At 45.1% G+C, this 13081-nt stretch overlaps 1 protein-coding gene across 1 annotated transcript in view; it reads left to right on the top strand.

Moving 5' to 3' along the window:
• The window catches only part of LOC306923243 (neural-cadherin-like), a gene marked incomplete at its 3' end in the record, with an annotated part of 255371 nt that overhangs the window by 75822 nt on the left and 166468 nt on the right, over positions 1 to 13081 (top strand). The window contains exon 3 of the mRNA XM_079501275.1: positions 6444 to 6669. Coding sequence (XP_079357401.1) covers positions 6444 to 6669 — 226 coding nt within the window. The remainder of the gene's footprint in view (positions 1 to 6443; positions 6670 to 13081) is intronic.

Here is a 13081-nt window from a genome sequence, read left to right as displayed (position 1 = left end):
GTCCTGGAGCGGGGACCAGCGGGCGGTCTGTAACTCTGAGAGTGTACACATGGATTCAAATAGACCCTTATGTGTCCATTCGAATCCACGTGTACACTCGCAGAGTTAAATCAACTTTTAAAATAATTAAAAGATAATAGAAAATAGATAATAAAATGTATCAAAGAGGTCTCAAACCTCAATGTGATTTCTGTCGGTTAAATAAAGGTTACAAACATGGGGGTCTGTGGCCCAGGTCTTCAATCTGTGGGTCGGGACCCCCAGGGGGGTCTGTGGCCCAGGTCTTCAATCTGTGGGTCGGGACCCCCAGGGGTCACAGATGACACTGAAGTGACAACTTCACTTAATACCTCAAAGAAGAAAAGAAAAAAATACCATTAGGCTACTGCATCAAAAGTAATCAACAAAACTGTTCAAACATTGTCCAAATTGCCGTTGTGGGCTTGTAGATCTGCTATTTTCACAATATTTATCACTGGAACCGAGTCAAACTAAATTGAATGGCTCAACTAGTCTCCTACAATTTGTTCAAATAATGTTTATTTTGGGGGGCCGCGGCCTGAACCACTGGCCTAATGCACACCAAACTCAGGGTCCTTGAAATGCAACTCCATGTGGGGGGTCCCGGGGGGGGGGGGGGGAGTTCCAGACCCACAGGAACGCACCCAGGGTGCCGGCCCGATTCCGGCAAGCCGTCCCGCGTCCGAAACGGTTGAGAAATGACAGAGTTACCGTGTGGGGGTCCCTCTACTGTACCCTCTACTGTACTGTACTGGCACTGTACTGTACTGGTTTGTGTGTGTGTGTTAGGTTGCGCACAGGTGGTGAAAAACAACCATGCTGTTTTCGTGCTCAGACGCACCCAGCCACCCACCCAGCCAGCCAGCCACCCACACACACACACACATAGTCACTTAAGGAAGTGGTTGCACCACTTAAAAAGGTTGAGAATCAGAGCATGAACCTCTGTGCGTGTTACACTGAGTCCCCTGATGAACCTCTGTGTGTTACACTGAGTCCCCTGATGAACCTCTGTGTGTTACACTGAGTCCCCTGATGAACCTCTGTGTGTTACACTGAGTCCCCTGATGAACCTCTGTGCGTGTTACACTGAGTCCCCTGATGAACCTCTGAGCGTGTTACACTGAGTCCCCTGATGAACCTCTGTGTGTTACACTGAGTCCCCTGATGAACCTCTGAGCGTGTTACACTGAGTCCCCTGATGAACCTCTGTGCGTGTTACACTGAGTCCCCTGATGAACCTCTGAGCGTGTTACACTGAGTCCCCTGATGAACCTCTGTGTGTTACACTGAGTCTCCTGATGAACCTCTGTGTGTTACACTGAGTCCCCTGATGAACCTCTGTGTGTTACACTGAGTCCCCTGATGAACCTCTGTGTGTTACACTGAGTCCCCTGATGAACCTCTGTGTGTTACACTGAGTCCCCTGATGAACCTCTGTGTGTGTTACACTGAGTCTCCTGATGAACCTCTGTGTGTTACACTGAGTCCCCTGATGAACCTCTGTGTGTTACACTGAGTCCCCTGATGAACCTCTGAGCGTGTTACACTGAGTCCCCTGATGAACCTCTGTGTGTTACACTGAGTCCCCTGATGAACCTCTGAGCGTGTTACACTGAGTCCCCTGATGAACCTCTGTGTGTTACACTGAGTCCCCTGATGAACCTATGTGTGTTACACTGAGTCCCCTGATGAACCTCTGTGTGTTACACTGAGTCTCCTGATGAACCTCTGAGCGTGTTACACTGAGTCCCCTGATGAACCTCTGTGTGTTACACTGAGTCCCTGATGAACCTCTGTGTGTGTTACACTGAGTCCCTGATGAACCTCTGTGTGTTACACTGAGTCCCCTGATGAACCTCTGTGTGTTACACTGAGTCCCCTGATGAACCTCTGTGTGTTACACTGAGTCTCCTGATGAACCTCTGTGTGTTACACTGAGTCCCCTGATGAACCTCTGTGTGTTACACTGAGTCCCCTGATGAACCTCTGTGTGTTACACTGAGTCCCCTGATGAACCTCTGTGTGTTACACTGAGTCCCCTGATGAACCTCTGTGTGTTACACTGAGTCCCCTGATGAACCTCTGTGTGTTACACTGAGTCCCTGATGAACCTCTGTCTGTGTTACACTGAGTCCCCTGATGAACCTCTGTGTGTTACACTGAGTCCCCTGATGAACCTCTGTGTGTTACACTGAGTCCCCTGATGAACCTCTGTGTGTTACACTGAGTCCCCTGATGAACCTCTGTGTGTTACACTGAGTCCCCTGATGAACCTCTGTGTGTTACACTGAGTCCCCTGATGAACCTCTGTGTGTTACACTGAGTCCCCTGATGAACCTCTGTGTGTTACACTGAGTCCCTGATGAACCTCTGTGTGTTACACTGAGTCCCCTGATGAACCTCTGTGTGTTACACTGAGTCCCCTGATGAACCTCTGTGTGTTACACTGAGTCCCCTGATGAACCTCTGAGCGTGTTACACTGAGTCCCCTGATGAACCTCTGTGTGTTACACTGAGTCCCTGATGAACCTCTGTGTGTGTTACACTGAGTCCCCTGATGAACCTCTGTGTTACACTGAGTCTCCTGATGAAACGGCTCGCAGTGAATGTATCAGAGGAGACATGTTGTACAGTAGGAGGGTGGCAGTGCCTACAGGGGGCGGAGCAACAGGAACCTTGTCAGACACAGGGGTAAACACTGTCTGGAGGAAATGCAAAACAAAGAGTGAAGGTGTAGTTTGTTTATGCAGGAGCAGGAGCTGGAGATGCTCAGAAACACAGCATTTACATTTTGAGTGTTCAATATATACCAGAGAGAGAGAGAGAGAGAGAGAGAGAGAGAGAGAGAGAGAGATAGTAGGGCTGGGTCCGATTAATCAATTTAATTGTTAATAGGATCAAAATCGATTATATATAAAAAATCACACCCGTGTGAACTGAGGTGCAAGGTCTTATATAGCCTGATCAGCTGTGGTCTGACGTAATGTCAGTGACCATAGTAACCATGCTCACCGGTGCACGGACACGTACACACGTACACGTACACAAACATACAGACAAAGCTGGTTATTGGAGTGGTTTGCACCACTCAAAAATAGAAAGAATATATGTTCGTTTCCAAAACTGTAATTTATAGGTATGTTATTTGTACCAGTCCATGAGACTGTGATATGGCTTATTAATTTCAGTAGTATTGGCATCTTTGGTCTACCTCTGATATTTGTTTTATTTGCAACAGTAATCTGTTCATGTTCTCTTCACATTTTGTGAATAAAAGCCTAATTTTGTAACTTAATTTCATTATTAATCATTCATCCTTGTCATGACAACATTTTGTTCAATAGAGGGTATGCGCATGACCTCATCATACCCAGAAGTTATGCGGGGACGCCTACTGAGTGCCAAATAACTACTTTCTGGGCTTGACAGCCCATACATCCTACCAGAAAAGTCAGATCTAGGCAGTTTTCTGTGTGTTTCCACAATTTTTAGACTACTACACTGACTAAAAAAATCCAATACAGGACCAACATTATTTGGGCTTGCGGCCCTTGGACATTTGGTGTTTAGCCGAGTGGCCCCTGAGCCATCTTAAGTTGAGTAGCCCCGCTTTAAAAGCTTGATGGCCATTCTTGTAATAGGCTGCTCAGATGTTGTTTGAGCAGCCTTCCTGGTGGGTGGGCATGGCAAATGACCATATATGGCAGACCAACCAGTATTGTTGTAAGACGTTTGTGCCCCTGTACCAATAAAGGTGGCAGTGCGCTCAGACCACTCCGTTCCCTCACAGAGTGGTGTTTTATGTTGGAAATGTTTCTCTGTTCCGTGCATCTCAAAGACACTCCCAAAAGGCATCATGCTGCTGTCGTTGCCGTGGGAGACGAAGTGTATTCCTTCGGAGGGTACGGCAAGAACGCCAAGGCCAGACGTCGTCACATCAGTGTCCTCATCTTCAACACGGTGACTTTACGCTGGAGGAAGTCGAACCCGGCGGGCCCCCGGCGCATGGACTACACAGCTGTGCTGGTAGGAGATACCGTCTACCTCTGGGGAGGGAAGCCTTACTGCAACGTGCTATATGGATTTGATGTGGACGCCCAGAGGTGGTCCACACCACAGGTCTCTGGACCTGTTCCAGAGAGGAGGTACGAGCACTCAGCCTGTGCCTTAGAGAAGGTCATGTTTATCTACGGAGGATGGACCCAGCAGGATACACCCGCTAACGTCATGCACAAGTTGGACACCACCTCGATGGTCTGGTCTGTAATTTACACCACAGGCTGTCAGCCATATTTGTCATCACACTCTTCCACCATCATTGGGACAAAGATATTTGCATTTGGGCGCTACAACACCGTCAAAGTGTTTGACACAAAGACCAAACACTGGCTGGAATCACAGTGGGCTGATACGTGCTCTGTTCCAGACCAAACGCTTCATTCAGCCTTTGCCTACAATGGAGAGATGTACACATTTGGTGGCTGTAACCGGGATGGTAGCATCGGTGATCTGTGGAAATTCAGCCTAGAGACCTACTCCTGGAAGTACATCCAGCCAAAGGACTATGGCTGGTCTCCAGGGATTTTGCACTCATTCATGGTGGGAGATCGAATTATCGCATTTGGCCGGTACAATAACCTGTACATCTTGGACTTACGTCTGAGATGTAGCCTGAAGACCTTATGCAAGCTGGCAGTTAATCAGTACGGTCTGGATCAGTCTGACCTCCCACACAATGTCAGGTGGGAACTGAAAGCATCTTGGACTTACGTCTGAGATGTAGCCTGAAGACCTTATGCAAGCTGGCAGTTATTCAGTACGGTCTGGATCAGTCTGACCTCCCATTTTGTTCCAAAAATGGGTTTTGTAAAAATCCAACAGTTGGTGGTGCTATAACAGGCCAATGTGAAAAGGGTGGGATATATTCCTCAGCCTAGTAGGAAAGTGCATGAAAGATTTCACATAAAGTGCACGCTGCGTTCATGATTTGAGGCTTTTTGTTCAAAATGGGCCAATCCTGCAAACTTTGAAAGGCAATTATAGCCAATTAGGATGGAATATGAAATGTCAGACAGATCCGTCTTGAGCACATGACTGTAGAGATACTGTGTAACGACTTGCAGGATTTTTGAACAGAATCTGGAGGAGTAATATAAAAAATCACACCCGTGTGAACTGAGTGGTGCAACTACACATTTATTGTTAAATTTGTTATAGTTACTGTACATTAGAACCAGGAAAGCATCTGTGTCATAAGTACTCTCTAACCATAGCAACCATGCTCGTGGTTTTGGTTGCTAACCATAGCAACCATGCTCGTTTTTTTGGTTGCTAACCATAGCAACCATGCTCGTTTTTTTGGTACGAACAAACACGGGTACACGGGTACAAAGCCAGTTGTTGGAGTGGTTTGCACCACTAAAAAAAAAAAAAAAAAAAAAAGCTTTTTTATGGTTTATAAAAAACAAAATGCCCCCTCTTGACTATCGATTAATCGTTAATATTGAATCGATTTTCATTTTGGACACTTTTTTACACATCGATCCCTAATCCAGCATACATGGGCAACTGGCGGCCCTGGGGCCACATGCGGCCCCTACCCCACCATCAGTTAATGGGCAACTGGCGGCCCGGGGGCCACATGCGGCCCCTACCCCACCATCAGTTAATGGGCATCTGGCGTCCCGGGGGCCACATGCGGCCCCTACCCCACCATCAGTTAATGGGCAACTGGCGGCCCGGGGGCCACATGAGGCCCCTACCCCACCATCAGTTAATGGGCAACTGGCGGCCCGGGGGCCACATGCGGCCCCTACCCCACCATCAGTTAATGGGCATCTGGCGTCCCGGGGGCCACATGCGGCCCCTACCCCACCATCAGTTAATGGGCAACTGGCGGCGCCGGGGCCACATGCGGCCACATACCCCACCATCAGTTAATGGGCAACTGGCGGCCCAGGGGCCACATGAGGCCCCTACCCCACCATCAGTTAATGGGCAACTGGCGGCTCGGGGGCCACATGCGGCCCCTACCCCACCATCAGTTAATGGGCAACTGGCGGCCCCGGGGGCCACATGTGGCCCCTACCCCACCATCAGTTAATGGGCAACTGGCGGCCCGGGGGCCACATGCGGCCACATGCGGCCCCTACCCCACCATCAGTTAATGCGGCCTGCAGGTTAATATCTGCGGACCGCAGATATTCATACTATTTTTTGCTACGACAGTAATATACAATGTGTCCCTCTGTGGAGTGAGTGTGGAAATATAGTGGCCCTCTCCATCGTCGAAGCTGCCCCCCCCCCTCCCCCCCCCCCCCCCCCCCCTGAGATACAGTATTGACTGTGCTTGCTGTGTTGTGTTGCTGTTGTTGTTGTTGTTGTAAGTAGTGACTCACCTCCGTGTCATCTGTGCGTAGGTGGAGATGGCTGCTTTGCGGTGGACCAGCATACGGGCCAGGTGGTGACCACGGGCCTGGCCCTGCAGCGGGACAGAGAGTACCTGCTGAGCGTGGTGGCCCTGGACGGCCTGGGCAGCCGCGGCGTGCCTGCCATGCTGTCAGTGGTGGCAGGGGCCAGGCCTCCCCAGTTCACCAACACCACGTACGCCATCGCCATACCAGAGAACACGCCAGAGGGGCAGCCGTAAGTACATCATGGCTCCTCCTCCTCCTATAGGTCACTGCAGTTCTCAAAGTGGGATCCTTTGAAGCAGGGTCCCCAGCTAAATTAAAAATATATATCTTTTTAATGTTAATTTTATTTAAAAGTAAAAATATCCCGTATAGTAGCATTAAAAGTAATTATGGCACTATATAAATAGCTAATCTACAAGCTAAAAAAAGACGTGATAGGCTATTTAGAAAAAATATAAAAAGTTTTTGAAATATTGTATCTTCTCTCATGGTGGTCCCTGCCACAAAACCTTTTCAGATGGGGGTCTGTGTCCAAATAAATATTAATGTGGGGGTCCTTGGCAGGAAAGGGGTTCTCAACGTTTTTGGCTGCGGACCCCGGAAACACTTCGTCCATGTCTCGCCCCGCCACCCTCCCCACCCCCAATACAAATTGGACAAAGTGGAGTGAAACGTACAATATTTGCCTCTGACATACTCAGAGTAGTGGAGTAGAAGTATAAATTACGGCCTGGGCCGTGGCTCAGTGGTCCAGGCTGGTAATCCAGTCTGGCAGTGTGCCACGGGTTCGACTCCCGATCCCAACGGCCTTTACTGCATGTCTTCCCCCCATCTCTCTCCCCATTTCCTGTCAGTCTACTGTCTCTCCCTCCATAAAAAAATATAAAATAAAGGCGAAAGCCACAAAAAAACAAAACATTTAAGAAGTATAAATTACCTCAAAATTTTACTTGAGTAAATGTACTTAGTAACTTTGCACCAACTGACTACATGCAGTACATGTTATACTGTATATTTCATTATACAGTGTGCTTATATATCCTTCTGAATCCACAAACCGTTCACAAACTTCATTAGCATGCCAATGCACACGCACACACATACACACACACACACACACACACACACACACACGCACGCACGCGCATGCACACACACACACACACACACACACACACTAGCACGCACATGCACACTAGCACGCACACACACACACACACACACACACACACACACACACACACACACGCACATGCACATGCACACTAGCACGCACATGCACATGTGCCGACCTACAAACAAGCACACTCACTTCAAATGTTAATGAATCCCAATTTTAGCAATGAAGAGCAAACAAGCGTAAATACCCCCGGATCAAATGTATTCAAACAGAGTCGGGCTAAAGCAAACATTCCACAAAAACAAACTCACAAAAACAAACAAATAATTGTATCAGTTTAATAACCTCACATTAGTACATTACAGAGCACTGGCTGCATGGCAAAACTCTGAAGAGAAATGTGTTGTCTCCCATGAGGGACCCAGACTTAACCCATTCTGGACGGGAACCCCTTTTGGTGTTTAACTAAGCATTATGTTATACTTTAGCTATTGAAAAATAGCAGATCTACAAGCTCATAGCGCGCCACCGAGTGGCGCGCTATGAGCTTGTAGGTCTGCTATTTTTGAAAAATCGTAAAAATGCGGCACAAATCTTTGAATATATGTTCTTTCAGAGCGAACGTTTTTTTATTTCGACGTCAGGCCTAAATGTTAAATGAATGAATCACTTGAGCGTAACCGACCCGTATTTCATTAATAGTGCAACATATCAAATCTAAAAGCTCACAATGCTTCCCATTGTGACGTGTTGTGAACTCGTAGATCTGCTATTTGCATTTTGCAAAATGTTAAAACATTTATGGAAAGAAATGTGGGGGTGGGCATTTTTTATGTAGATCTCACAGATTCTTGAAAACAAGAAATTTGAATAAATCATACTGTACTGCCACAGGTTTCTCTGCATTTTCTATACAGTATGTGAACACATGTAGAGGAATTAATGTTGCACAAAATTTGCTGTCTTCACACACATATTTTAGCAAGATGTGAAGTTCACTGACTAACGCTTTTCATCTCTCATATTAACGCAATCAAGTACAATTATAAGTTAGAATCTTAACTTATAATTGTACTTGATTGCGTTAACATAATCTAACTGTTATATTATGTCAACAATCATTACAGCGACCATTTACTTACTTACTCTTCCAGAGACAGAAAATAGTGGCAGAAATGTGCATGTATCTAGTTTGAGAGCCGTATTTAGAACAGAAAATGTCTGAGTGTATTTGAGTTATTTAATTATAATAATAATAATAAACCTTTATTTATATAGCACCTTTCAAAACAAGGTTACAAAGTGCTTTACAAAAAAATAAAATAAGAACAAATGCAGTGCACACCAAAAACAACAGTTTACAATAATAAAAATAAAGAACAGGCAATGTACAGAAATGCAGTAGGACATAAGAACAATAGGGAATGTTTAGAAAATGTTTAGGTGTTAAAAGCAGCTTTATAAAAGTGAGTTTTTAGGATGGATTTGAAGCGGGGGACGGATTCTGCAAGCCTTATCTCGAGGGGGAGGACATTCCAGAGAGTTGGGGCTCTGAGTGCAAAGGCCCGGTCACCTTTTGTTTTTAGCTTAGATGTTGGGACCTCGAGTACTATATTGAAGGACATTTCTTGATTACACGTTTTGTGCAGCTTAAGTCTAACTGAGTTAATAGAGCCAATTAAGAATTCAGCCTATTGGAGTTTAGAAGCCAGCAAGCCAGTTAATTCAGTGTGCATTATCAGCAGCTGTGTCCAGCAGGTTTTTAGTTAGTTCAGAGCTGGAAGCCTGAGAGCAGCTACAGTTTTTTTACCCACTTTGGAAAATACTAACCCACGTTGAAAATATTAAGCCACTTCAGAAACCATACTAGACCATATTAGAATCGTTTTTGAACACCTTTTTAAGTGGTGCAACCACTTCCTTAAGTGAGTATGTGTGTGTGTGTGGGTGGGTGCCTGCCTGACTGACTGGGTGGCTGGCTGGCTGGGTGCGTCTGAGCGTCACACACGCACATATTAACTGTATATATGGTGATTTTGGGTGTGCCAGTACAGTACAGTGACAGTACAGTACAGTACAGTAGAGGGTATAGTAGAGGGACCCCCACACGGTAACTCTGGCATTTCTCAACCGTTTTGGACGCAGGGCGGCACCCCTCCACTTTCCCACGAGATGAACACAGACCTTCTCCCCACTTCCTCCAGTGACTATATTGCAATGAAGTGATTTTCCCTAGAAATGCGGCCTGTTCGAGCGCGTGTCATTTGTCTTTTACAAATTGTGGTTGCTAACACAGGACAGTGTGAACACAAACCAGACCTAATGAAAAATGAAACAATTTGTTTCAACAGTGTTGCGCAGAATGTGGTGCTTATCGATTGCTGTTTCACCCCGCTGGCTACAGGCGCATTCCAGCGGATGAGGTTTCCAGTACACAAGGTCACGTGGTGTCAATCGGCCAATCACCGAAAGGTCACGCAAATGTCACTTTTCTTTTACAGCCAGAACGTTTTTCTTTTTTCCTTTTGTGTAGGAAAGGTTAGAAAACATGATATTTACTCGCAACTCATAATAATGTGTCCGCGACACAAAGGGATCCTACATTTGGGAAAAAGTGTTGGAGTGCATTGACCGGGCGCGTGTACAGTACAGATCGCTTCACCTTTAGGCTCTGCATTTTAGGCCACATGTGATTCCCTTTTAGCTCAGTATTGACAAAAGAACAACAACGGCTCAATTTGGATTCAGAACATATTGGACTGGATAAAGAAAAGAAACGCTTCAGAGCTCTGACGAAGTGACGAGTGCCCAATACTTCTGCTTTGAGGGGTTTGATCGATCATCAGTCAGTGCTGGCGTGTGTCAAATACTGCTTTGCTGTCGGGTGGAAACCTTGTATGTCCAAAACGTATTATTTAGTCACAAGCTCTCGTTAATGCTTTTCATTGGTTTAATAAATCCCACAGACAAACTGTAACTTTCCACTTCTGCCCCGGATTTGAACCCGGGTCTTCTGCGCACGTGCTGACATTTCTTGATTGAACTAATAGAGCCGGCCTGCTTGCTCAGGGATAAATGAAATCTTGAATCTTTCAGGTCCAAATTTGTGTCAAACCAGAAGCGGGATCGTGTCATAGGTCATAGGTCATGTCTCACCTAGACACAGGATCTAAAGGCCCTTTTACACTGGCAGCCAAATCCAGCCTGAATCAGATCTGTGCCACATCCAGATTGGAATCCGATTTGTTTAAATAAGTCTAAACGCAAACAAGTCACATTGAATCAGATTTTTACAAATGCGACTTATTGAGCCACATTCAGAGGTGGTTTCAAATCTGATTCAAATCTGATTTCAGGACATCCGTCTCAGTCTGAACACGGTAACCTGATCTAAATCGGATTCCATGTGACTTGTTTGTGTCACAGATCTGATTCAGGCTGGATTTGGCTGCCAGTCTGAACACACATATCTGTGACAGTAGCCGCAATTTGCAAAACTAGATTTTTTTTAATAATGGGATGAATCTAGAGTTGCAATACCATCCATTGACAGCCCATTGATCCAAATCGAATTTCCGATCTGCTTGTATTAAACTACGTTAAACTCACCAACATTGCAGCTGTAGGGAAAGTTTGAATGATCCTCTTTCAAACTACAAAGTGTTTGTTTAATAAACATCCACCGTAGACATGTTATGAGCTACTGTCTGTCAATAAATTCGGTGCAGGTGATTCTTTTTCTAAGTGTTGGAGTTTGGAAGCGCTTGTTGAAGTCACTGAACGGCCCTGCGTACCACCTGTTTCGAATTTGCACATAATGCAGGACGCAGCAGCAGCACGACCCGTTAATATTAACGAGTGCTTCCAAACGCCAACACTTCACGGCACGGCATTTCTTGACAGAAAGTAGCTCATAACATGTCTACATGTCTATTTTTATGAAACAAACACTTTGTAGATTGAAAGAGGATAATTCAAGCTTGACCTACAGCTGCAAATTCTGTCGTTTAATACAAGCAGATCGGAAATTCGATTTGGATCAATGAGCTGTCGATGGAGGGTATATATGCAACTCTAGATTCATCCCAAAACAATCTAGTGTTGCAAATTGCAGCTACTGTGACAGATCTGATCTGGTCACTTGCAAATGCAGTGTGAACCGTCGGGTCAAAAGATCAGATTTGAATTGGATTTGACTGGATGTGACTGGATGTGACTGGATGTGACTGGATGTGCACTGCAGTCTAAATCGGACCTTAACCCATTTTGGTGTTAGCATTATGTAATGCTTTAGCTATTGAAAAATAGCAGATCTACAAGCTCATAGCGCGCCACCGAGTGGCGCGCTACGAGCTTGTAGGTCTGCTATTTTTGAAAAATAGAAGAACGACTGACATAGAAACATAGCTTTTTCAGAAAACTGTCAGGATGTAGAAGACATTTTTAGAATCTGATCTCAGGTCAAAATGGGTTAATACAAGATATACAACAATACAACAGATCGGAAATTCGATTTGGATCAATGAGCTGTCAATGGAGGGTATATGCAACTCTAGATTCATCCCAAAACAATCTGTGACAGATCTGATCTGGTCAGTTGCAAATGCAGTGTGAACGGTCGGGCCAATTAAAGATCAGATTTGACTGGATGTGACTGGATGTGACTGCAGTCTAAACCTGACCTTAATGTCTCGATAGAGGAGCAGGGAGACAAAATACAACCACCCCAATTGTACAGGTTATATTGTATTAACATACTCAGGCTGTCAGAAATGACTTGGACAGTATTAACATACTCAGGCTGTCAGAAATGACTTGGACAGTATTAACATACTCAGGCTATCAGAAATGACTTGGACAGTATTAACATACTCAGGCTGTCAGAAATGACTTGGACAGTATTAACATACTCAGGCTATCAGAAATGACTTGGACAGTATTAACATACTCAGGCTGTCAGAAATGGCTTGGACAGTATTAACATACTCAGGCTGTCAGAAATGACTTGGACAGTATTAACATACTCAGGCTGTCAGAAATGACTTGGACAGTATTAACATACTCAGGCTGTCAGAAATGACTTGGACAGTATTAACATACTCAGGATATCAGAAATGACTTGGACAGTATTAACATACTCAGGATATCAGAAATGACTTGGACAGTATTAACATACTCAGGCTGTCAGAAATGACTTGGACAGTATTAACATACTCAGGCTATCAGAAATGACTTGGACAGTATTAACATACTCAGGCTGTCAGAAATGACTTGGACAGTATTAACATACTCAGGATATCAGAAATGACTTGGACAGTATTAACATACTCAGGCTGTCAGAAATGACTTGGACAGTATTAACATACTCAGGATATCAGAAATGACTTGGACAGTATTAACATACTCAGGCTGTCAGAAATGACTTGGACAGTATTAACATACTCAGGCTATCAGAAATGACTTGGACAGTATTAACATACTCAGGCTGTCAGAAATGACTTGGACAGTATTAACATACTCA

This window comes from Electrona antarctica (assembly GCF_951216825.1).
Source record: "Electrona antarctica genome assembly, chromosome: 5".
Classification (NCBI taxonomy): Eukaryota; Metazoa; Chordata; class Actinopteri; order Myctophiformes; family Myctophidae; genus Electrona; species Electrona antarctica.
This window is presented reverse-complemented; position numbering and strand designations above follow the sequence as displayed.